Here is a 25079-nt window from a genome sequence, read left to right on the forward strand (position 1 = left end):
GTCCTCTGGGATCAGTGTGAGACACGAGGTCTGTGCTGTGCTCTGACTCTTCCCAGCCTTGTGTCCTCAGCACAAGTCACCAGCACATTTCATTTTTATGTGTCTGCGCTGAAAACATGAAAAGGCTTGATGAGGTAATTCTCTCCTCAGCACAACCTCTGTGCAAAGTTTCTTATGCAGATCATAATTCCTGTGCCACTTTTTGTCATCCTCAGCTGCGCTAGCAGTTTCCTGGAAAGGTGTCTTCTGCCTTTCCCCTCTGGAAAATGGGTCATCTTCCTGCAGGGAGTGATCAGGAGCAGCAGGCAGAAATTAATTCCCATTTTTCCTGTGTCATTCCCTGTTCCATCTCCCAGCTGTGCTCCCCAGCCTTGCAGCCCATGGACAGACAGGTGGACACATCACTGCTGGGATCACTTGTTCTGCACTCCCAGGCAGGATCCTGATCCACAGGTTTTAATGTAAAAATTCCTTCCCACAGCCCTGTGGTTGCTTCTCTCATGGGTTTGGGATGCAGATTGAAAGCTGCTGCTGACTGGCACGTTTCAGGCTCTGGATTTTGCTCCTGATAACCTCAGATGTGGTGATTCACATGCCTCTCCCACCATGCCCTCCCTGGAAAAGGAGGCAAAGCCTTCATTTGAGTTGGAGGCCACACTCAGAGCTGATGGGGATCAGCTTTATCCCCCGAGCTGCCTTAGCCTGGCTTTTGGTACTTCTGCTTTTCCTCTGCAGAGCATTTGCTGATCCATCCCTTTCCCATCCTTCCCAGGGTGGGGGCTCACCCTCTGAGCCCTGAGGGTGTCTTATTCTGGGATTTCCATCCCTTATGGGTTCTGTCCCCTCTTTATTAAAGGAGCACCACCCAGCCATGGGGCCCTGGAGGTGTGTGTGCCTCCCTGGGGCTGCGAGAGCTGTGACTGGAACCAGTCAGCCCAGATCAGCTGGAGCCATCAGGTTCTGCCAGATAAAACCTGAGTGTCTCCTTCACCCTTGGCAGTGCCAGGCTGGTCCTGAGCAGCCCAGCTTTGCATCCCTGCTGGGGCTGATATCAGGAGGTGAGCTCAGCAGCCACCTGGGCGCTCTGTCAGCGCCTTCCCTTGTCCCTGCCCCACCAGAGAGCCCTGTCCATGCTGCACTGCCATGCCAGGCAGTAATAACTGGTTTTGGGAAGTTTAGGATGTTCAATGCATGCTTTCTGCTGGTTCTGGACACTGCTTTCCTCCTTGGTCACCCCATACCCTTTCCCAGTGGGATGTGGCTGTGCTGGACACTGTTCCCAGAGGGAAGGGAGCCCTGGGGAGCCTGGCAGCAGGAATCCAGCCCTCCCTGCAGTGCTGGCCTCTCCACCCCAGTGCAGTTTTAGTGCAGGATGAGTCCTGAGCAGCGCTGATTTCACCAGGAGCTCACAGACAGATCCTGGTGCCAAAACTTGTGCAAGGCATGCTGTCATCTGCTAAGGACATCCTTTGCTCCAGTCCTTTTCCTCATTATGGAAGTTATTCTGCTGTCCTTTCTCCTGACTCTGAAGCAGTGCTTGAGGAAGCTTACACAGCTCTGGTGCTCAGTGAGGTTCCTCACCCTCCTCAGAGAGAGAGAGAGCAGAAAGGGAGAAAAGCTCTTCTGATCTGCCTGTGTTTGACACCAGCAGGAAGGGAGAGCTCTGCTGATCTGCCCGAGTTGTATTTCACACCGGTTTTTCCTCTGGAATCCCTCCCTAGTACTTAAGTCAGGGTATCTAAAATTAGATACTTCATATCTCAGGCACCATCTTAATGATCTGTGTGAGGTCTTTGGCATTGCTTGAAAATCAGATTAGTTACCTCAGTGCTTCAGTGAGGAGATACAGCAAGCACTTCCTCTGCAATTCCCCCTACCACAATTATTGCCCTGAATTTTTTTCCGCACCATTTTAATCCTTCACATCCTGTCTGGTCGGGCACTCAGGCCAAGGGTTTCGGGTTTTATTGCTGGAGCCTGTGGTGCTGGCTGGTTCTTCTGTGCAAGGTCCCACTCCTTGGCTGTACAGGGAGAGCTCCCCCAGATCCATTTGGAGCTCTGAACATTTTCTTGTTCCTTCTCAATCTCTTGAGTGCATTTGGCACGTCCTACCCTTGCCGTGTATCAGCAGTTCTGGGCTCATTTGGCACAAGCAGAAAGCCCTTTTTGAGCTAAGTGCAATAACAATAACACAGAACCTAAAGGTAAATAAACAAGCCACACCTTATTTTTTATTTCAGCTGCATTTTGGGAATTCTTTTCGTTTTTCAAGTCTCATATAGATGTGCACACGGTCCTCAGAGGCTCCATGGAGGCCAAGGGGGCTCCTCCTTCCCTGCAGCTCCCTCCTGGCTGGGCTTAGGCTGCCCCACAGGCTCCAGGGAGTTGCCCTCGTGGCTTCCCATAGATTTGCTTATGTCTGATGATCTGAAATTAGAATCCTTCCCCTGCTCTGCCCTTTGCTGGAAACGTGTAAAACCTTGCAGATTCCCCCCAGGCTACAAAGGGGGATTTTCCCACCATTAAAAATAAAAGGGAAGGGAAGGAGAGAGTTAAAACATGCTCAGATAGTTGTAAAAATGATTGAAAAACAAACCCACAGCGGTGTCAATTATTCACATCCCCTCTATAAATAGAGAAACCCTGGAGAGGGGGCTTTCCCTTGGGCTACCTGCTCTGCTCTTTCATTAATTTATTGCCTCGGTGCTTTCTCAGTGCTGTGCTCCTGGTTCTGTTCCTTTGGCTGGATTTGGGGATGGCTGGCTGTTGCCTCTGTGGAGGTTTAAGGTCTCTCAAACACAAACCTTCCTCCCTCCTCCTCTTGCCTTCTCTTCCCTGCCTTGGGAATTGTCGTAGGGGTGGTGCTGCAGCTGGAGGAGCAGGGCTGCCCACACCTTCCCCTTCAGGAGCTCAGCTCCAAGGGAGTGTGGGTTTATTTTTCCTTGCCCTCCTCTTCATCTGGAGCATCACCAGCATTGTTCTGGCAGCCGTGACAGACACGGAGGGTGAGTGCTAGCGAGACACTTGAGAGGGGTTGTGCAGCTGGAGCTCCTCCAGCCCACTCCTGGGGATGGATGGATGGATGGATGGATGGATCCCTGACCTGCCTGCATGGTCACTGCCCTCACACTCCAGCTTCAGGAGCAGCCACTCTCCTCAACAGGTACTATAAGCTGTGCTTGGCTTGAAATTCATTTTTCTCACGGGCAGCACTCGGTTTGAAATTTTTTCTCCCAAACAAAAGGCTTCTATGGCATTTTAAATGTCACAGAAAGAAAACACAGAGAGGAGCACGTTTGTCATTTATTTTTGCTGCTTTAAAAGTCAACCAGCTTCTGCAATGCTCTGAAGTTGGTCTCGGGGCTCGGTGTCTAGATGGAGAGTGGGGAAGCTTGGAGCATTTTGGAATTGCATTTGTGAACCAAGATCTGGGCATAGACAAGTCTCTTATCCATCCATCCATCCATGGGATCTAAAGTTATTGAAGAGCATCCAAAGGAGGGACACGAGGATGGTGAGGGGTTTGGAGGCTTGTCAGGGTGTCTGTGCAGGGCCAGGAGCTGGACTCTGATCCCTGTGGGTCCCTTCCAGCTGAGGATATTTTATGTGCCCTCTCCTGTGGGTTTTGCTTTGCAGAGGGCAGCCCAGGGACATGGGATGGGGAGAGGCAGAGCCCTGGAGCACAGGAGAGCCTTTACCGTGGTCTCAGGGCAGGGCATTGGCTGGGCTGGTCTCAGCAGCAATTCATATTAACTAACTGACTATTAACCAACAAAATGTGGCCTCCAGTCACAAAGCAAGGGCCTGATTGTCCATTTCAGGAGATGGGATTGAGCACTGGAGTTACAGTGGTGTGAAACTGGGATCATGGGTGTGGGGAACTCGGCCCAGAGCTGCTGATGGATATTGAATGGTTTCTCTATGGAGTGCTTACTGCTCCTGTCTCTGTATGCACATCCTGCTTTGATGGTGGAGTTTCCAAGGGCTTCTCCAAACTGCATCAAGATTTACTTCACAACCAACTGATTGCATTTGAAGTCTGACAAAAGCAATGCCTCATAAAATGAAAAAGTAAAAATAGAACTGAAAGAGAGCTGTCGTCCTTCTCGCCAACTTTTCCTGTTCACTGGACAAGGGCATGTATTTGCATAGTGATTTTGTTTCATTCTGGAAAGGAAGGGTTGTGCTTTGGAAAAGAGGCTCTTAGAAAGCTACGGTTTCCATGTTTTTCATCCTGTCCATGCTGTCAAGCACACGGAAAGCAGGTGTGCTGGAGTTTTCTCCAGACTCTTGGCACTGCAGACTGCTGCAGCCCCTGGCAGCCAGAGCTCTGTGCTGTACCTGGAATCCCAGGCAGCAGATGTGAGGCACAACAAGGTGCTCCTTTACTCCGTTCTGCTCCCCTCTCTGTGTTCAGTCCGTGCATGGAGGTTTCCCGTGCTCCCAGCCAGGCTTGGCAGCCCTGTGGGAAGCCCTTGGCCTGGATTTGGAGCTGTTTTGTGGCTGTGCAGTAAATACAGCTGTGCTGCCTGCAGCCTCCAGAGCACGGGAGCTGCTCTGACGTGTGCAGGGCTGGCTCACACACACCAGGGACGTGTCTGAGCATCAGCAGCACTCAGTGCTGACAGGGATGTTCTGTCTCCAGTGTGGAAGTTGGAAAAGCTTTATTTGATTTTTTTTTTTTTTAAATCAGATCAGTTGATCCACGTGTTGATGTTTACAATGCCCGTCTCCCCTGAGAACAAACTGGTGGTCACTGGTCAGCTTTTCCCTTGGCTAGCATCCCTGGAGCACATGTGTCCAGAAAGGGCTCTGTGCTGGGAAGGAAGTGATGGGGCTGTGCTCGTGTTTGCTTCAGCCCTTCCTCCTGGGGAATCGCGTTTTGCCCTGTTGGACCTTCCAGGACCTTGCTGGAAGGGAGGCTTTGCTGGAGATCTCCAGAAATTCTGCTGTGGCAGAGCCTGGGCTGTTGGAATGAGCCAGGACACTGAGGACTGTTCCAGTGCATGTTAATGTCAGACAAAGTATGAGAAACAAATGTTCTTCTTGAAAAGTACGAATTGCTTTAATTTAGGACAGACTGTCTGAGGTGGAAAAGTTAATTGGAGCAAAACTTTTCAGGAAAGAGTCGATGGATAATGATAAATCCTTGTTTTCTGGAGGAGCTTGGTGCCCAGAACTCACCTGTTCATGGCAAAGGATGTCACTTTGGAGCACATTTTAGTTACAAACTCTTCCAAAGCCACGTCAGGCTGGAAGATCTGGCAGAATGCTGGGCTGTGTTTGCTCTCCTCCTCTTTTGGGCAGGTTTTTTGGGGCAGTAGCAGCAGGCAGATCTGAGCAGAGATGGTCCCAATTCCCTTTCCTGGAGGTGAGGAGTGCTCGTGGCAGGGCTGCTCCCTGTGTGGTGGGTGCAGGTGGGGAGCCTCCTGCCTCTAGGACCTTTTTTGTCAGCAAGATTCCCCTCTTGGAAATCATTGGCAGCTGGCATGATAATGAGTCCATTTCAATATAAATGAGCTTCGTTTTATTAATTTCTGCCAGCTCCTGAGCAATTCATGAACTGCTTTTCAGATCTCTACCAACAGCTTGGGGGAAGAGGGGGAGGTAGGGAGCAAAGAAGGGAACATGAAGGAAGAGAAGGAAAACGAGAACATTTTTAATTTTAAAAAGAGCCAGTGACTCTCATCTCCTTTGAGAATCCAGCCAAGAGTGAGGATCACACTTTCCCCACCAAGCAGCTCCAAGAACATGAAGGGCAGCAGGAAGCCCTCCCCAGGTTTTTGCTCCTTGGGACCTGTGGAGAAGTTTGTAACTCTCCCGAGTTTGTGTGCAGTGTTTAGGTGATGTTTTAGTGCTGGTGCCTGGCTGGGAGAAGGTTGAGTTGGGTGAGAGCTGGATTGGGAAAGCACTCAGCCTCTGCCAGGCCTTGCAAGGATGCTCACCAGTGGTACCAGGCCTGGAAAGGGCTGGGATTTGGTGCCCACATGAGCTCAGTGGCTGACTGAAGGACTGTCCTAAGGATTGTCTCAGGTCTAGGTGAGCACAGACTGATCTCTTGTGTCTGCGCTTTTGTGAGCACAATTATCCTGAGAACCCTTGCTCACAAAGCCAGATGTAAATGCTCTGCCCCAAATGGCAGTGAAATCCCTGCCTGGCAAACCTCCCTTTCCATGAGTGGGACAGCCTGCAAGGAAACCTCCTGTGAGCCCTCCTGGGTGGCTGGGCTCCCCTTGCTGCCAGAACTCAGCCTGCTCTGCTGGAAGGTGCCTCTCTTGGTGCTCACCCTCACGTGCAGGTGTGGTTTTGGCCCTGAGCTCAGACAGAGCGGCCTCAGCAAGGCAAGGTTAAAGCCTGGGGGATTTTGGTTGGGAAGAGGAGCTCTCCACGTCCCATGGCTGGTGGCGCTTGACTGGGTTTTCATTTATTCTGCCACCATCAGCTCGCACCATCTGAATTTTGCCCAGTGCTCCTTAGTTAAGTGCTGATGACAGCCCCCTGCAGAAGATGCTCTGTCCAGCCCTCCCTGCTAACCCTGCTCTGTCTGATTTGTTTCTCTCCCCTTTCTCCCCAGGTTTTTGGCATGTGGGCATAGACTCTGAGGCGGGAGCGATGGAGTCGCTGAGTGGCAGGTGCTGACAGCTTCTGCAGCCCCAGTAACCGCTCCCTTTGGGGTCACTTGCAATTCTGTGCCTCTCAATGCCACAGCTCTCTGGGGGAAGGTTGCGCTGGATACCGGGACTGCCTCGGAAGGTACAAGTGCCTCCCTCGTGTTTCTGCAGGGCTCTGCTGGGCTCTGGGCTGCTGGGAGGGTGAGGGATGAGCTGCATGGCTGGCTGCTGGGCTGGGCTTTCCAAGGGTGCCAGCCCTCCCTCCCTCCCTCCTCCTCTTGCTTGAGCTGGGCCTTTCTGGAGTCCATCCTCTGCTGTAACACACGTGAGAGCGGCTCACAAAAAGGAGTGGTTGGTTAAGGGGTTCTAATGTGAAAACAGTGAAATACAAGGGTCTTTCTGGAGTCCATCCCGTGCTTTAACACACGTGAGAGCAGCTCACAAAAAATAAGTGGCTGGTTAAGGGGTTCTGATGTGAAAACAGTGAAATATGAAGGTCTTTCTGGAGTCCATCCTGTGCTTTAGCATGTGTGAGAGCAGCTCACAAAAAAGAAGTGGCTGGTTAAGGGGTTCTGATGTGAAAACAATCAAATATGGGGTCTTTCTGGAGTCCATCCCGTGCTTTAACACATGTGAGAGCAGCTCACAAAAAAGAAGTGGCTGGTTAAGGGGTTCTGATGTGAAAACAGTGAAATATGAAGGTCTTTCTGGAGTCCATCCTGTGCTTTAGCATGTGTGAGAGCAGCTCACAAAAAAGAAGTGGCTGCTGAAGAGGTTCTGATGTGAAAACAATGAAATACGCCGCTGGAGTTTCTGAGAAACTGCAAGGCTTTCTGTGGAATTTCAGCCTCTCTGTTGCCCTTTTGAAAAACGCACATTTTAATTACAAGAAAATGTGTGTGTTCACACTCGGTTATTAGTCTTGTACATTTTTCTATGTGGTTCTGGTGAGTTCAGTGGAAATCTTTGTTGTTGGCTGGCAGATTTTAGCAGAAGTTTATTTCTGTAGGCTCACTGCCCGCTGTGGATTTGATCATTGTTCTGGTTCTCACAGCCTTCGAGCTACGCTCCAGGAGAAAAATACAGATTTGTCACCAGGGCCTCCCACTAGAATCTAATTTTAAATTTGCAATCTGTTGTCTTGTGAGGTGCTTCAAATTTGGTTGGAAATTTAGTATTTTTCAGATATGCTCCTGGAGTCTAGTGGTCCAGCCCTTTGTGGGTTCAGGGGTTAGTAACATAGGTTTAATTGAAATGAGTATTCTGGTTTTGTAATTATTTTAAGAAATAATTTAATATCGGAGCAGGGGAAGAGGAAGGAGAATTACTGTTTTAAAAGGAAATTGTGTTCTCTGAGTGGGCCATCATCAGTGGTCATCTAGAATGTGATAATTTATGTGTAACCGTTTCATGTAAGAGTCATCCAGCAAAACCTCAGCAGTTCAGCTGGAGGTCAGGCTGCTTTTCCCACATACCCAGTCTAGGGAACACTGGTTTTCCTGCAGAATTCATGCTTTCCCTGCTGCCAGCCTGGTCTTGATGTCAATCTGAAGTTTGAGCTCTCAAAAAGCATATCTCAGCCCTCTGTCCTGTCTCTTGATGTGCAAGCTGGCTTGAAGGTGGCTTTGTTGAAGTTTCTGACGTTTTTCCAGGAAGGAGCAGGGTTTCTGGGGATGGGTGGTCAGGCCGCCTCTTGGGGTTGTGGAGGCAGAGCTGCCACCCCTCGTTTGCCTGGCTGGGGCTGCAGATACAAATCTGCATCCTCGGTGAGCGCCTGAGTCAGGGCAGGGCGCTGGTGCCTCTTCAGGAGACGTGCCTGCCTCCCTGCTTTGCTTCTCAAGCCTCTCCCTCCCAGAGAGAGGACGAGAGATTTCGTCAGAGGCCCTCTGTTCCCACAAAAAGTTTGGGTTCTGATGAATCAGCGTTTTCTGCTGGAAACACCCAGCCAGCCGTGCTCGCAGCCCCTGCGAGGTTCAGGGTCACTCACAGCAGATTGCTCCCACCACCACAGGCCCGTCCAAAGCATGCAGATGTGTCACACTGCATCTGTGTCACATCCTGGTGGTACCTTGGTGGCTCTTTAGTGGTGGCCTGTGCGTTTGGCAGCCGAGCTAACAAGGGGAGCCTTTGTCCTAGCAGCGCTTGCGTGCAGCTCCCATTAACATTACTCATTTTCTTAATTTGATACAGATTTTTTTCACGGAGTGTGCTAAATGCAGTTAAGGCACAGACAGGCAGCATCTGGCAGTCGCAGCCGAGCACTCTGAGCCGCTGTTGCCCCAGGGTGTCTGCTGTGGCCCGTGGGAGGGGGAGGCTGGGGCTCCCCTGCCCTGCCCAGCTCTGGGGATGCTGGAGTCTGTACAGGGCCAGTTCCCCTCTCAGGGCTGCCTTCCACACCTGCCCGAGCTCACCTCTCGGCTCCCTGCTGCCAAAAGCGAGGAGGTGTCACTCTCCAGAGCCATTGTCCCCTCCTGTCCCCTCTGTGTCCCCAGACAGACACCCTTGTGCTGCCTCTGGCACGTGCCAGGCCAACTAGCTCAGCAGAATTAACTAATAATTAACTAATAATTAACTAAAGCTTTTTAAGCTTTTCATTTTGTTGGTTTTTCTTTCCCCCCAGATTTATTTTCTGCTGTTTCAGTGGACTCTGCTGCACGAGCACTCGATTTGGTTCAGGGTAGCTGGTGGGAATGCCCAGCCAGCCGTGCAGGAGGGAGGCAGAAATGGGGTGACAAGGCAGGATTTGGGGGTGTCCCTTTCTGAGGAACCCCTCAGCCTGACCTGGTGGAGTTGACTGTGCCACCCAAGCTGTGTCCTGCCTGTCCCATGGAGATGGGCTCTGCCAGGGCACGGTGACAAACCTGGGGATGGCACTGTCTTGCATGTCGTGCAGGCACTGGGCAGCGTTTGGGAGTTCAGTGGGATCAGGCAGGGCCTTGCCAGGGTGCAGGAGTGAGCTGTGGGCTCACCGACAGCCGTTTGTGGATTTGCAGACTCCTCACCCAAAGCAACAATCCACTGAATTGAAAAAGGGTCGGCTCTTTGCTTTGAAGTCTGACACTTCTTGCCAGTCTCTAGCAGATACTTCATTGTGTGAAATCACTCCCTGAGCATTCCTTCTGTGGAGAGAAGACTTCCCTCCTTCTTTCCAGGAGAGTGTTATTTCCTCTGGGATGCAGCCTGAGCTGCTGCTCCTTTCCTCACCGAGCCCACTTGTGCTCCTGTTGCTTGTCTGGCTTGGGGAAATCTTGCCTGGTGTGCTTGGAAGGTAAAGAACCTTTGCAGGTTTCCAGAGGACTTTAAAAACTGCTCATTCTCCTTAGGGTGAGGAGTCAGGGGTGGCTGGAGATGGGAGGGATGGCTGGGGATAAAGGGTGGGAAATCCCCCCAGATGGAAGTGTGGTCAGCAGGAGCCAAAGCAGGAAAGCATTGCCCTGAGAGGGTTTCTTTTGTGGGGTGGGAGCACTGAGGGCTTGTTTTAGATATCTGCAGAAGAAAAGATGCAGGTTTTGTGCTTTAAAATGTTCAATAGCCAAAAGCTGGCTGAGGGTTTTTCAGGCTGTATCAAAGAGCTGTAGCTCTTGGGAGATAATGAACCCTTGTCTAGGGATTGATAAAGCTGTCTTTTTCTTTTTTGTTTTAAGATTTAAACCTGCCCTTTATTCAGTGCTTTTATTTTTCTAAACAAGTCATGTCAGCCAAAGGGAGTTCTGCCATTCATTTCTGTAGATGTAGGGCATTTCCCGCTGTAGTTTATTTCACCTGCAATTGTATTTATGTTCAGTGCAGAAATGCCCAGATATTGATGGTGTTGTGTGTTGCTCCAGCACTGAACAGACTTGTAGCCTCAGCCATGAGGAGCTTTGCTGAGCAGAGAAGCAGAGGCACAGTCCTCCTGCTGTGGTCAGAAGTGTCAGTGCAGAGCTCAGTTCTGCCGTGCTGTCCCATTGTTTGGTGCCATCAGTTCCTCACTTTCCGTGTGTTTTTGTGGGGCTCATTCAGTTCTGTGCAGCAGCAATTGTGTGTATACAGGTAGTGAGGGGAAATGGGTGGTTGCATTCATTCTGCCAGCATCTGGGTCAGTACCCACCAGTATCCTGGCAAGGGAGAGGAAATTGCCCCAAGAAATTAAAGACTCCAGATTATTTTACTGTCAGGACAGGTTTTTATTTTCAACCAAAACTGACGGAAATGCCTCAAAACAAAGAAGTTTTGTCTTGGAATTTCTTTTCAAGACTGATGGACTACTTTTCTCTATGTAGTTGTCTCGTGTGTAATTCAGGATTTAATTTTGAACTTTGCCATTTACTTTTCTTCTTCTTCTTGCCGTCAGGCCAGAGGGGAAGGACCCAATACTACTGATAAAATATTTCTGACATTTGTTGAGTGAGATCACAGACCTCAAAGTGTTTCCCAAGGTTGAATCAGATCATCACTCCCACCTCCTGGATGGGAAACCTGTTCCACGGCGGGACATGCACAGCTGAATAATGCAGGAGGCTGGGGCTGGGGACACCAACCCCGTCCCTGCGTTCCAGCTCAGATCAAAGAGCTCAGATCTGCTTATCTGCTTCTGAGGGAGTGGGAAGGAGAGGTTATTTTTGTCTAGTCTGAGTCACTCATGCTAATTTATTTTTCATAATATGGCTTTCTTGTGGGGGACTCTCGGTACCTGCCTAATGTTGCACAGTTTTTTTGTTCCAGAAATCAAACCTGTCATTAGCTCGCTGCCAAACGGGTGGGTTTGTACTTTGCTGTTTGGTGCTTTGCTTTGCAGTTCCTAGCCAAAAAAAAGGTGAAATCTCAGCTAAAGGTGTACATGACTCTCCTTTTCAGCATCTGTTACCTGCAGATAAACAAGAGCTGTTGATTTTTTGAGTCTGTTGGCTGGAATGGCGGCGCCGATGCTGAGGGTCGGGTGAATGCGCACAGAGCTGAGATGGCTCTGTGGTGCTAAACTGGTTCCAGTTCACACCGAGCCGCAGGGTTCAGTCCTTCGCTCTTCTGCACTCTTGGTTTGCACAAGTTTGTGTGGCTGTTTGCTACCTTCTGATTTAACTGCATTTCTAGGTTTGCTGGTGCAGCCGCTGTCTCCTGTCATTAATTAATCTGTGGGATTATCGCCGCAGTTAGGGCAGTCCCCGTGAGAATCTGCGGCGTGGGTTTTGGGACGGGCTGGGTAATTAATTAAATTAAAAACGAGTTGTTGGTGCATCGGGGTGTCCGCGTGCCTCCCTCCCCTAACGCTGTGTCCCTTGCAGACCGTGACGCCATGGGCAACGCGGAGAGCCAGAGCGTGGAGCAGGCCCTGTACGGGGACAAGCAGCCGGCGCTGGGCCGCAAGCACACGTCGCGCTCGCTGCGCCTCTCGGGCAAGGCCTCGCGCCGGGCGCGCCACGCCTCGTCGGGCAAGGCGGCGCACCACCGCGGCTCCGAGGTGAGCACGCGCTCCAGCAGCACGCCCAGCATCCCGCAGTCGCTGGCCGAGAACGGCCTGGAGCCCTTCGCCGCCGCCGAGGCGCGCCTGGAGGACTTCGGCAGCGCCACGTGGGCCGAGCGCGTGGACATGGCGCTGCGGCCCGTCTCCTACCACACGGACTCGTCGGTGACGCCCAGCGTGGACAGCAGCACGGCGCTGACGGCCGCCTCCGTGCACAGCGTGCCCGACTCGGAGGAGAGCCGGCTCTACGGCGACGAGCCGCCCTTCCTGGCCGAGGCCGACGCGCGGGCGCTGCGCTACGCCGCCAACGGGGCCGCCTTCGCCGACGCCGCCGCCTTCAAGAAGAAGCGCTCCAAGTCGGCCGACATCTGGCGTGAAGACAGCCTGGAGTTCTCGCTCTCCGACCTCAGCCAGGAGCACCTGACCAGCAACGAGGAGATCCTGGGCCTGGCCGAGGAGAAGGAGGCCGAGGCGGCGCGCGGCCCCGAGGCGGGCGGCAGCCCCCAGCCCCTGGTGGCCTGCCAGCGGGCCAACTCCATGAGTGACCTGTACTCCCCCAAAACCCCCGGGGCCACCATCAACGGGGGGCCCCGAAACGCCTTCGGAGGGTACTGCCGGAGCCTGGCGTCCGACATGCCCGAGCTGGGCGGCCATAAGATGGCCTCGGTGGGCGCCGAGGACGCGCCCTCCTCCTACAGCAACTACAACACGCTGCCCTGCAGGAAGTCCCACTGCCTCTCCGAAGGGGCCTCCAACCCTCAGATGAGCCATAGCAGCAGCATGCAAGGCAGAAGGGCAAAAACCACCCAGGTAAGGCCGTTTTCTGCTGTGCTTTGGCATTTGCTGGGCTGGACCTTTAGAGGAAGGTTTTCTGGGTTTCCTTCAACACTCCCTTTCCGAGCAGAGAGATGCTTCCAGAACTAGTCAGTCTCCAGGGCTGGCTCTGTTCCATCACTGTCCCTCCTTGATCTGCAGCTCTCCTTGGACCTTTTGCACTCTTCACTGCCTCTGAGAAGGGGAAATGTGCATTTGCCAGCAGAAGATTTCCCTGCGTGTTTTGCAGTGCTGACGGTTCCTTTTTTTCCAGGGTAGCTGCCAAAGCTGATCACTCCTCTGCAGAGCTGTCCCCCATTCTGCCCTCCCTGCCTTGTCGCCCTCCCCTGCCTGCACTCGTGGCTGGAGGCAAAGAAAAAACCTGTCAGTGTTTCCCCTCCGTGCTAGACCCTCCCTGGGCTGAAATTCCACTCTTCTAATTAGCTGATGTTAGTGTCTGTGCAAAACATCTCCCTGAAACAGCACTGGCACTGCCAGGCCTGCTGTAAAGTGAGAAATGATGGGGCATGGAGATGTGTGGAGAAGATGCTGCTTCTCTGAGCCAGGGACAGCAGAGAGTCAAGAGAAGCTTGGCTGTCAGGTGTACTTCCTGCACTCCAGACACCAGGCCTGTAATTTTGGGGCTTTCTTACGTTTTTCCATGCTTTTCCCTGTCCTGCCTGAGGGAGTTCCTGCCCCAGGCTGCAGGCAGTGGTTCTGCTGGCAGGTTAGTTGTAGACAGGGGCAGGAAGGAGTTCCAAACCCTGCCCAGACTTGTGCTGGGATGGGGCTGCTCAGGGACTCCCTGGCCATGCTTGATCTGGGGACACGGGCTGCTGCTAAATATAAAACTGGCATGCTGAAACAGATGCTGCAGCAGCCCACAACAGCAGCTTTGTTCTTCAAAAACAGCTCTTTGCTCTCCGAGGTGAAAAGCCTTTGGTGTGCCAGGGCAGGATAAAAACCTAGAGAACAAGAAGGAAAAAAAAAAGGGTTTTGGCAGCCTTGGAGCTAACAGCTTTCCTGAAGATTGTTGGGTGCAGCCTGCTTTCGAGGGTATTTAAGGAAAAAGAGAATAGAGTCAGTGATGAACAGCCAAGCATTTGTTTCTCTTCTTGGTGCCTATGCTGGCATTCAGAAGATTCCTCTGAGGCATGTAGTGAAAGTCTGGAATTTAAGTAGTATTTTGTGAGGCCTCAGCCATACCCAGGGAAATTATTTCGTGGGGCTGGTTTCACTGGATGGATCTCCCGAGACAGGAGATGATGGCTGTAAGGAGTCTTAGCAGTGATTATTACCATGGATAAATTCAACAAAATTAAAGCTTTGCAAAGGTCAGAATTCCTCCTCCCAAGTCTTTAATCCCAGCAGCATCCTGTAAGTATAAGATAGTTGTCAGAAATGAAGTCATGGCAGCCCCAGCCTAGCCTGAGCAAGCTTAGGGAAATGACTGCCATTATGTGTTTGAAAAGGCAGAAATGAAGTCCAGATTTGCACACAAAGTGAAAGGAGTCCTTGGTGAGCCTGGTGAGGTGGCTTTGGATGGGGTGAGGGGAGGGAATGACCAGTCTGTGTCTGCAGCAGGTCCCCAGGCAGCAGTCTCACCCTTTGCTCCTCTTTCCTTGACGCTGCTGGTGTGAGTGAAGCTGTGTCACTGCCCTGCCCTTACTGTGCTCCTTGGCACTCTGCTGGCCTGTGCCAGCTGGCACTGGGCACCTTTGGGGCAGTTTTGTTTCCCTCTGCCCTCCCAGTCTTTGAGCACTTTTATCTTTACACTCCTGATGACCCCATTGCCCCGGTGCCTGCCGTGTGTGTCCTCGTGCTGGAAAACACTTCCTGCTGTAAATGTGTGTTTTGGCCAGCCTTTTAAACTGCTTCCCCCATCCCAATCCCACAAAATCATTGTTAAATCTTAGGGCCATGAGGCCACCACACAAAGGTGCCCCAGGGCCAAGTGTAATGGGGTGTTGGACACCGTTTCCCTCTTGGCTTCAGGGCCAGTGAGGTGTCACTGCTCCATGGAGTCACCTAATGGGTTCTCCTAGCCAGGAGTGAAGTTTCTGCTCAGATCCCTGCTGTCAGTCCTCACAGGACTTTGGGGCTGTGTTTGCCTGTGGTTTGTGGTTTTTTTCCCACTTTTTGGAAAGCTGTAGCTGGGATATCTGCCTGTTTCTTTAGTCTCAGCTGCCCTGGTGCTGGAAGGGCCTGATGATCACTGGTGGCTGACTTTTGACTGGTTTAGTTCCTGAAGAAGGGTGTGAGAGCACAGCCTTGTGCCCTGCTGTTTGGTTCCCAGGTCCAGCCATCATTCCATTGCATGCTCATGAGCACCATCATGGTTCCTGTAAGTTAAATTTGCTGCAGGTTCTCACTAGCTGTCCTGGAGAAGTGCATCCCAGAAGGAAGGTGCCAGAATCATAGCTGGACGTGTTTTGTTCTAATGCCTTATCCACAGGTTCTTCACAAGTACGTGGTTTACATTAAAGTGAAAAACACAACACACCAAAAACGGGGAAGAAAATGTCTCCCCATCCAAATTTAAACCTTCAGTTGAACGGTGGGAGTCCCTCTCCAGTAAAGGGAGGGAGCTTTTCCCCGTGGAGAGCCAGTTCTGTTCAATGTGCACAAGTGATGAGCGCTCCCAGGGTGGCTCAGGGGCTCCCACGCAGCAGTTCTGCTTTTCCCAGCACTGTGCCTTTGAGGGCTCAGCTCTGCCGAGCCAGGCTTCCCGGGGAGCCCTGCTGGGATCGCTTTGGCTTTTGGAGCCGAGCCGGTGTAGGTGGGAAGGCCTTCATTGGCTGCCATTTGCACCCTTTTCTCCGGGAATACGGGCTCGGATACAGCTTGTTCTGACTGTGGGTGTGCGATCCCCAGGATCCCGCAGCCTCTTTTGTGGGATCCAGATTTTATTTAGCAGCCCTGTTGTGTCCTGGGGCAGCTAAACATCTGCCTGCAGGAGACTGCCTCCTCCTCATCCTCCTCCTCCTGGTAGACGTTCAGGGACAAATGTGCCCCACGCCCGCCTGCTGTTGTGAGCCCTGATTGACATTTCAAGGAGGGCATTTCCCAGAGAAACTGTGGCTGCCCCTGGATCCCTGACAGTGTCCAAGGCCAGTTTGGACCAACCCGGGACAGTGAAGGGTGTCCCTGCCATGGCAAGGGGTGGAATGAGATGGGATTTAAGGTCCTTCCAACACAGCCCTTCTGTGATTCTGTGAATTAAGGGATGAAAACCTTGAGGTATGGTTTTGTGCCCCTTCCAGGCCTGTCTTGCCACCTCCTTATTCCATATTCCTTGTGAAGCTGAGTGGGGAGAAGGAACAAATTCCTGCCTGACTCATGTGGAAGCTTCAGCGCCAGCCCCAGGCTGTGTCCTTGGCGTGGTAAATCCCCTTTTGTCCAATTTTCACATTTATTACTATTTTTAGGCCTCTCTAGGTAGCCTGCAGGAACTTGGGATCTCAAACCTTAAAAAAAAGAGTCCTACATTAAAATTTTTGCAGATTATGCAGGAGATGAAACCAAGGGGGTTTGTGGGAATTAGATCAGGATGTACAGGGAAACCAGTCTAAATGAGACAATCTTTCCAGCTGATATTATTTTTTTACTGTCTCAGGGAATTTCGTAACTGGTTACAGTGTTCCATTATGTTCTGTAGGATGGCTAAACTCCAGAGAGCTGACACTTGCTTTTAAGTTGTGTAAAAAAACTTTTTCCCGAAATCATTTTGTGGCTTTGAGGATATAACCCCAAAATGGAAAAGGGCTACATAGGAAGCACCATCCAGCCCAGTACCTTGTTCCCCAAATAACTGCTCAGGGAAAGGAAGAGATGGAGTATGGGGTGAATTTTCCCTCAGGGCGTTTTCCCCAAATCCAGCAGGTTAGAGATTGGAGCCTTCCTGTGCAAGGAATGCATCCAAGGCTCTCGGGCTGACCTGTTCCCCATGGATTCTCTTCTCTGAAATCATTTTCTGCTTCTGGCTTCCCCTGCATCCTGTTCACTCTCGGCAGAGCACTTGTGGCCTTCCAGCCTGCTCTTCCAGCCCTCCTCAGCCATGGCTTTTCCAGCAGAGCATCTCCAGCAGCTGGAGCTCTGCTCCCCTCAAGGAATGCTGCCTGTAGCCTGGAAAACATGGCTGTTTCCAGCCCAGGTGTGATTCCCAATCAGATGGACCTTCAATCTGAGCTGTCTGACTCCAGATGGAATGGAGGAAGGAACTAAAGACAGAGTTGCACCAATTCAGTGGTGATTGCTGGCGCACAGGTTAGTGGGTAGCTAAGAGCAGGGTGCTGCTGCTTGGCAGCTGCACTCTGGGGCTCACTGATTCCAGCCCCTTTCAGAGATGGTTCCCAAGGGCTCAGTGTAGCCCAGGCCACGTTCCCAATCCCCAAAAGCTGGGAATGGGGCTGTTTGGCCCCCAAGAGCTGGGACTGGGACTGTTTGGCTCCCAAAAGCTGGGTCTGGGACTGTTTGGCTCAGCTGGATCCCACTGAGGAGCAGAACTCAGCTGGTCACCTGCTGAGCCTCTGGGCAAACCAGCCTGAAAAACCAAATATCTCTGCCTTCAGCCCAGGCCCCCGGGCAAGGAAGGGCTGGGAACAGGCTGGGGGAAACAGAAACCATTCTTTTTTGGGGCAGCCCAGGCTTGCAGCCAGGCAAGCTGCTCAGGAGTCCACATCTTGGTTCCTGGCCACAGCCCTGGAATGCCTGGACCCAACGAGCTGTTTATGGCCTGGCTGACTGGAAGTGGATTCGGTGAGGAAGGCTGGATCAGAGAGCTTCAGAGGCAGACTCAGAGAGGTCTTTCCTGCCCTGTCACCCAGATGGAGGAGATTAGGTCAGGTATTTCCTAGTCGGGATAGTTCAAAGCAAATAGTCACTCCCTTCAGAGCACACAGCGCTGCCCCAGCCTTGTCAGGGAAAGGAGCATGTGAAAATTGGTGTTTTGGTCTTGCTGGCAAATATTTTGATACTTTTTCAAAGACCTTAATTTGTTTTTCTTCGCTCTCTCTCGGCCGGAGGCCAAGGGAAATCAAATCACCAGCCCTGATATTTGATCTAGCTCCACTCAGGCGTGTTTTTTTAAACAGTAGGACTTTGTCATTCATACATCTGAAGTGTATATAACAACATTGGCAATAGCTGTATTCTCTGGGAAGCTCTACACCCTGCATGCTCTTACTTCCAAGCATTTTGCACTTAGAAATCACAGCCAGGTTGCCCCAGCTGCTTGTTTGCTGGTCTGTGCTCACTTACACGGGTGCAATTTGCAGGAGTGCTCCTTCCCAGTGAAGTGCTCCGTGTAAATGCTCCTTTGCAGTGTGTGATGGGGTGCCTGGTTCTCCTCCCTGACGACAGGCATTATTTCCCTGCCTCCTGCAGCCTGTGCTTGTTCAGGTGAGCTCCTCACAGGTGATGTGTTTGGGTTTCAAGCTGCTGTTCTAGCAGCTGTCCCCCATTTCTACCCTCTCAGGAGGAATTGCCTCTTCTTGGCTCCAGCAAACACGAAGTAACCCAACCCTGTGTTTTAATTTAACTGGGAGGATTTTGATGGCACGCTGCCCTTGGTTCAACTCGGGCGCAGTTTGGCTGCTTTTATTAGTTCGTGGCTAACTCAGCTCCTCTGGAAACTCCTTCAGCTGGGTGGTCCTGGGATGAGAGCAGGGTGAATTTGGGGGTTCCTCTTTTGGGAACAGAGGCATTGAACACTGCAGCACCTGAGAACCGAGGGCAGGGTGAATTTGGGGTTCCTCTTTTGGGAACAGAGGCGTTGAACACTGCAGCACCCGAGAACTGAGAGCAGGGTGAATTTGGGGGTTCCTCAGTGTGTCCTTTGGGAACAGAGGCATTGAACACTGCAGCACCCGAGAACCGAGGGCAGGGTGAATTTGGGGGTTCCTCTTTTGGGAACAGAGGCATTGAACACTGCAGCACCCGAGAACTGAGAGCAGGGTGAATTTGGGGGTTCCTCTTTTGGGAACAGAGGCATTGAACGCTGCAGCACTTGAGAACTGAGGGCAGGGTGAATTTGGGGTTCCTCGTTTAGGAACAGAGGCATTGAATGCTGCAGCACCTGAGAACTGAAGGCAGGGTGAATTTGGGGGTTCCTCAGTGTGTCCTTTGGGAACAGAGGCATTGAATGCTGCAGCACCTGAGAACTAAGGGCAGGGTGAATTTGGGGTTCCTCCTTTAGGAACAGAGGCATTGAACACTGCAGCACCTGAGAACTGAGGGCAGGGTGAATTTGGGGGTTCCTGCTTTGGGAACAGAGGCATTGAACACTGCAGCACCTGAGAACCGAGGGTGTGGAAGGTGGGAACTCACCTCAGAACCGTGCAGGTGTCAGGAGCTGCAGGCAGGGACCACACTGCAACAGGGGTTTAGGGCTGGATTCTCCTTCATGGAATTAGGGATTTAGCACCCCTCAAAAGCCAGGGAGGAGCTGGTGGGGGCAGTTTAATTTTCCACATTTCATGTCTGACAGCTCCAGGGCTGCAGGAGTCCCTGTGTGTCCAGGATTTGCCTTTAGGGCGCCCAGGGTAACAAAGGCAGGTTCCTTGGGGAAGCACAGGGATGATCTTTCTGCCACATATTGGCTGGGAAACATCTGGGGCATCAGTGAGCCAGAAGTGCTGCCAAGCCTGGTGCCTAGAGCCGAGGTGACAGCTCAGCCCTGAGACTTTCCGAGGCATTACTGCCCAGACACCTGTGGCTGTGACTCATCCTTTCATCACAAGGCTGCAGTTCGTTGCCAGGAGGAGTATCTGGAGGTCTGGGCCAGTCCCTTTTTGTCAGGAGCAAATTTGATTTCAGAGACCCGTGACCCGAACCTGCTTGCTTATTAAATTACCCTGAGCAGCTTTTAATCACACATGGAAGAATTTGTTTATTTTATTTTTTCTAAATTTAACTTTTTAAAAATTTTGACTTGTTCAGACATCTCAAGAGCTGCTGCCCCAGTGCAGTGAGTGCAGAGAAGTAGGAATCAAAGCATTTCTGCCACTCAGGTTTCATTTCATGATTTATGATTTATCTTTGCTTCTCGAGTGACTGTGGAGAAAGGATTCAATTTGGATTTGCAGCAAGCCATGCCTTGACCATCAAATGATGGCAGAGTCTGTACTGAAAAGAAGGGAAAAGCACTTATCAGGCCAATCTTTCTCCAGAGAGGAGCTTCAAAGGGACGGCAGTCAGATAAAAGCATGCAAACCATCAGGCTGCTGGCCCATTTGAAATGTATTCCGTGGTGCTTGCCTCAGGAGCAGCCAGACAGGTTGTGTGCAATCCCTCTTGCTGAGTGTGAGCAACTGATTGCTCTCTTGCTCAACAGGACAGGGAACAAAGGACAGACACTGGCTTGGAGGGAGCCCCTTCCCAGGAAAACCCCCACCCAGCTGGACTCTTAATGTAATGCTTCATTCAGAAAGGAGTTTTAACCATGAGGAACAGCTTATATTTATGGAAGTAAGATTTTTCCTACTAAAGCAGCCCCAATGCCCATGAATCAGTGCTGCTGGTGGGGCAGGAGGAGGTGATTCACCCAGGCTGTGACAGTTTCTGTGGTGGAAGTGCAGCTCCTGCAGGCACCCAGAGTGTGCCCAGTCATGAGCCAGAGCTGGGCAAGGCTTGTCCCATCCCGTGCTTTCTTCCAGCAGAGGCCAGCACCAGGTATGTTCAACATGGGGACATTTGGAACCTGTCCCAAAGCTCCTCCCCTGATTTTTGCTAGCTGGATGTAGACATTTTTCCTAAAGCAAAGAGGTTTTTTTCTGTTTATCTTTTAAATTCAGCTAGAATTATTTACCAGCCATGGCTGCAGCAGACATGCAGAGGTATGAGTACATGTGAGCATATGCCAGAGCTACAGCACCAGGTACATTAGCCTGATGTAGTTTCTGCATTACAGCTCTATTCCCCACTGCCTTGTTTTGCTTGTTTTGCCTGAACCCCCGTGTTGATGTGGAGAAACAAGCCTGTGTTTAAGTGGGTAGCTAATGCTTGCAGCAGCACTTTATTTACCCGCTTGGTTCAGCAGTTGAGCTGCTCCCCGCACTTGATGGGGCTGTGATAACTCATTCCACCTCATTGCACTGGGATGCTGCTGGCACGTGGCCGTGGTGGTGACAATGGCCCCATTCAGCCCGGCTGTGGTCCTGGTTCCAGGGCTGATCTCTGTGCCCTGGGCCCCTCTCCCTCCCGTTTCCCTTCAGCACTGTGTGCTCAGCCTCCTTCCACAGCCCCTGGGCACCTCAGGGACACCCATGGTGCTGCTCCTCCAAGCCCTTGGGCCGTGCCAGGGGTCCCCTCCTAAGCCCAGCCCTGATCTCCTCTCAAGGCTCCCTCCACACCGCATTTCATAGAGCAGAGCAGTGCTGGCAGCTCTGAGCATCTCTGCTCCCACCTGTGTCTGCTCAGACCCTTCTGCTGCCCACAAGGCTTTGGTAAGGGGTGTTGAGGAGTGGAAAGGGCAGTGCAGGGAGCAGGGCTGTAGCCTTGCACTGAAAAGTTCTTTCGAGTCCAGCCTGTCACTTGCGTTGTGGTTAAGGTCGTGGAGATCTTTGCAAATTGTGCTACAGTTTAACCTTATGGGCAAGTATAACAGATGTATTTACTCTGAGTGCTCCATCCCTGAGGTTTTTTTGTAAGTTACTTGTTTTTATAAGCTGATATGCTCATACATTAGTTACAGAGTATAAGCCCCATTTATTGACAGGGAAACTGAGGCAGTTTAAACAATGTCTCACCAAGGTCGTCTGAATAGGCTGTAGCCTTACAAATCCTGTCTCCCTCAAGATGGTGGTCTATTCTAGTAGTTGTTTTCTTAAATCGACTTATTTTAAATAGAGGATCAGATATGCTAAGTTGTCTTAGCTAAGATTTTGGAACTAACTATACTTTTTGTAGAGCATAGAATGATGGAATCATAGGATTATTTGGGCGGAAGAGACTTTAAAGCTCATCCAGTGCCACCTCTGCCATGGCAGGGACACCTTCCATTGTCCCAGGCTGCTGCAAGCTCTGTCCAGCCTGGCCTTGGACACTTGCAGGGATCCAGGGGCAGCCACAGCTGCTCTGGGCACCCTCACAGGAAACAATCCCTTCCCAAAATCCCATCTAAACCTGTTGCCTGTCAGTGTGAAGATAGCTGGCTTCCCAAAACCAAGTGCACTGGATGGATGTGTGGCTGTGGAAGCTGCTCTGGGTGGGGACAGGGTTGTGCTTCCAGGAACCCTGCTCAGCTCATTCGCACTGGAGCAGCAGAGCAGCCCTGGCCTGGCCAGAGCAGCCTGGCTGCATCCAGTAACCAGCTGGGCCAGCAGAGCTGCGCTCATTCAGCAGGGAAGGAAGTGCTTGTTCTTCCAGCTGGACTCCACGTGTCCCCTGGGGAGCGGTGTTTATAGAGAACGGGCCCATCCATTGCAAATTAATGCCTGGAAACTCAGTCAGCCCTGCCCTGCCCCTCAGCTCTCCCTGCTCCGCAGGAGGATGGGTTCACACAGAGCTGCTGGAGGCTTTCTTTGTTTGCACAGAGCTGCTCTGGGATACAAAGAAAACTGGTGCTTGAACCAACATCTGGAAGCTTGTTTTCTCTCAAAATAAATACTCCATTCTGCTACCTCTTCTCAGAAACTCATCTTTTTAAATTTTTTTTTAACTTGTGAATCAAGAGCTAGCTGCTCTTGCAGGAGAGGTAGAGGTTGAAATTCCTGTTGGTTTTGGCCATATTTTTCGCTTCTTTGCATCCTCTTTGCCCAAATACCTAAAATATTTACGGAGCTTGGCCTTTGTTTGTCCTCTGAAATCTGCCACAGATGCCTGTAAATACCGAGGTGGTGGTGGGCATCCCCCTGGGGGGACTAGCCTTGTAGCAGGGCCCAGCTGAGTCTCAGCCTTCAAAACCCCAATTCAGTGGGGTTTTCTCCTGTCTTGCTCAAACTGGCTGTATTCTTGTCTCTTCTGATCCTTGCACTGCGAGTTCTTGGGGACCAGGAAGGGTCTGTGGGATTTGGTGGGGAATATCACATGGCCCATCATTGCAGTTTGTGATGAGAACAGAAGTAATCTCAGCCACATTAACCTGTCAGGAAGGAAAAAACAACCAGAGCCTTTTTGGTTACATAATTCTCAAAGGTCGGCCTTGGGGTGTCTGAAATGTATCTTCATCTGTAGGTGTGAATGCACAATATCAATGTTTTCTCCTCAAAATGCGTGGGTTGGGCACTGCTTTTCTCAACGCTGCCAGTTTTTGCTACCATATGTTCTCCCTTTGCAAAACCTTTAGCACTGTTAACTTGGCTTAATGTAAACAGATGATGCTGCATCTCAGATTCCAAATTGCCAAGGCTGTGGAGGCACCACCTGGAGCGATGCACGTGGGACTGGTCTTTGCTAACCTGTGCTGGAAGCTCTGCCTCCACCTTTTGGAAATATACCATGCCTCTTCCTCCAGCTGTTTGTCTCCAGAAAGGAGGAATCTTGCCTTTGATGCCCCAAGGGCAAAGTGTGGACCTGCAGGGGCTCCCTGCAGCAGTCAGGTGTCATTGTTAGGCTGGATGTGACATACATGCGTGCTTAGGGTCTAAGGAGAAAAAGATTTTTTTATTGTGTGTTTTTTAGTTTATATGTTTTTAACAAAGCGATTAACTCCATTACAATAACTTATATATTTACTGGCGTACAGCCCTGGAGCTGTGAGATGTTAAATGTTGAAAACACAGTGAAGCTGGAGGGAAATGCATGAGGCAGCTTCACCCTTCTCTCTGAGGTGTACAGTGCCTGTTTGCCACCTTTTCCTCCAGTTGTTTGCCTTAGGGACAAGAGGAGACAAGGGATTTCCATCGCCAGAAAAAATGGAGGTGAGAAAAACCATGGTGCACCCAGGTGTAGCCATGACGTTTTCTGAAAAATCCTTTCCTTAGGATTTTTCCTCTTGAGAAGCTGAGAGGCCTCAGGAACAAAATGTAAACACTGCTTTTCTGCTGCTGCTGTGGAATGCAACAGGTAGATCTGTGATTGTTTCTAATTAATGGCCAATCACAGTCAGCTGGCTCAGACTCTCTGTCCAAGCCACAAGCCTTTGTTATTCATTCCTTCTTTTTCTACTCTTAGCTGGCCTGCTGATGAAATCCTTTCTTCTATTCTTTTAGTATAGTTTCAATATAATATATATCATAAAATAACAAATCAAGCCTTCTGACACATGGAGTCAGATCCTCGTCTCTTCCCTTATCCTCGGACCCCTGTGAACACGGTCACACCCAGGCTCTTGGCTGAGCTGTCCCCTCACCGTGTGTCTCTGTCCCTCGCAGGACGTGAACGCGGGCGAGGGCAGCGAGTTCACGGACAGCGGCATCGAGGGCGCCGCCACAGACACGGAGCTGCTGTCGCGGCGCTCCAACGCCACCACGGCCAGCTACTCGCCGCCCGCCGGGCGCGCCTTCGTGGGCAGCGACAGCGGCAGCAGCTCGGCGGGCGGCGACGGGCTGCGCCAGGGCGTCTACGAGAACTTCCGCCGCGAGCTGGAGATGAGCACGGCCAACAGCGAGCAGCTGGAGGAGGCGGGCTCGGCGCTGAGCGACGAGCAGAGCAGCGGCACGCTCAGCTCGCCCGGGCAGTCCGACATCCTGCTGAGCGCCGCGCAGGGCACCGTGCGCAAGGCCGGGGCCCTGGCCGTCAAAAACTTCCTGGTGCACAAGAAGAACAAGAAGGTGGAGTCGGCCACGCGCAGGAAGTGGAAGCACTACTGGGTGTCGCTGAAAGGTACGGGGATGGCGGGCAGGGGTGTGCCCGGGTGGGTGCTCTGGGTGTCACTGAGAGGGGCAGGGCTGTGCCCAGGTGGGTGCTCTGGGTTGTTGAGCAACTCCATAAAGGGGTGATAAATACATCATGTTGGGGGCACCATTTGTCTCCTCAGGCGTCTCCGTGACACAGATGTAATTAGCACTGACTCCATGATGCAGAAGGCTGAACCATTCCTTTGTTCTTCTATGCTATCTTCACACTATATTCTTAAGGAACCCATAACCCATTCCAGCCTGTCCAATACAGCTTTGACTTCACTGATCAACAAACCAAAACACCACCACCCTTTGGTAAACCAATCTCCATAACACATTCCACATTTTCCTAGCAAGAGGTGCAGCAAGTTTGGCTAAGAACTGTTTTCAGTCTTTCTCTGAGCTTTCTCACAGCTTCTCACAGCCTTTCACAGG

The 25079-nt window shown here is 51.4% G+C and overlaps 1 protein-coding gene across 3 annotated transcripts in view; it reads left to right on the top strand.

The window, feature by feature from the left end:
* Window positions 1–25079, top strand: part of TIAM1 (TIAM Rac1 associated GEF 1) — a 142474-nt gene that overhangs the window by 60044 nt on the left and 57351 nt on the right. For 2 of the 3 annotated variants that reach the window (XM_063150255.1, XM_063150256.1), the window contains 3 exons: window positions 6575–6753; window positions 11873–12861; window positions 24177–24627. In XM_063150255.1, coding sequence (XP_063006325.1) covers window positions 11884–12861; window positions 24177–24627 — 1429 coding nt within the window. In that variant the 5' untranslated portion in view covers window positions 6575–6753; window positions 11873–11883. The remainder of the gene's footprint in view (window positions 1–6574; window positions 6754–11872; window positions 12862–24176; window positions 24628–25079) is intronic. The other variant, XM_063150258.1, reaches the window with a different exon arrangement.

This window comes from Melospiza melodia, chromosome 2 (assembly GCF_035770615.1).
Source record: "Melospiza melodia melodia isolate bMelMel2 chromosome 2, bMelMel2.pri, whole genome shotgun sequence".
Lineage (NCBI taxonomy): Eukaryota > Metazoa > Chordata > Aves > Passeriformes > Passerellidae > Melospiza > Melospiza melodia.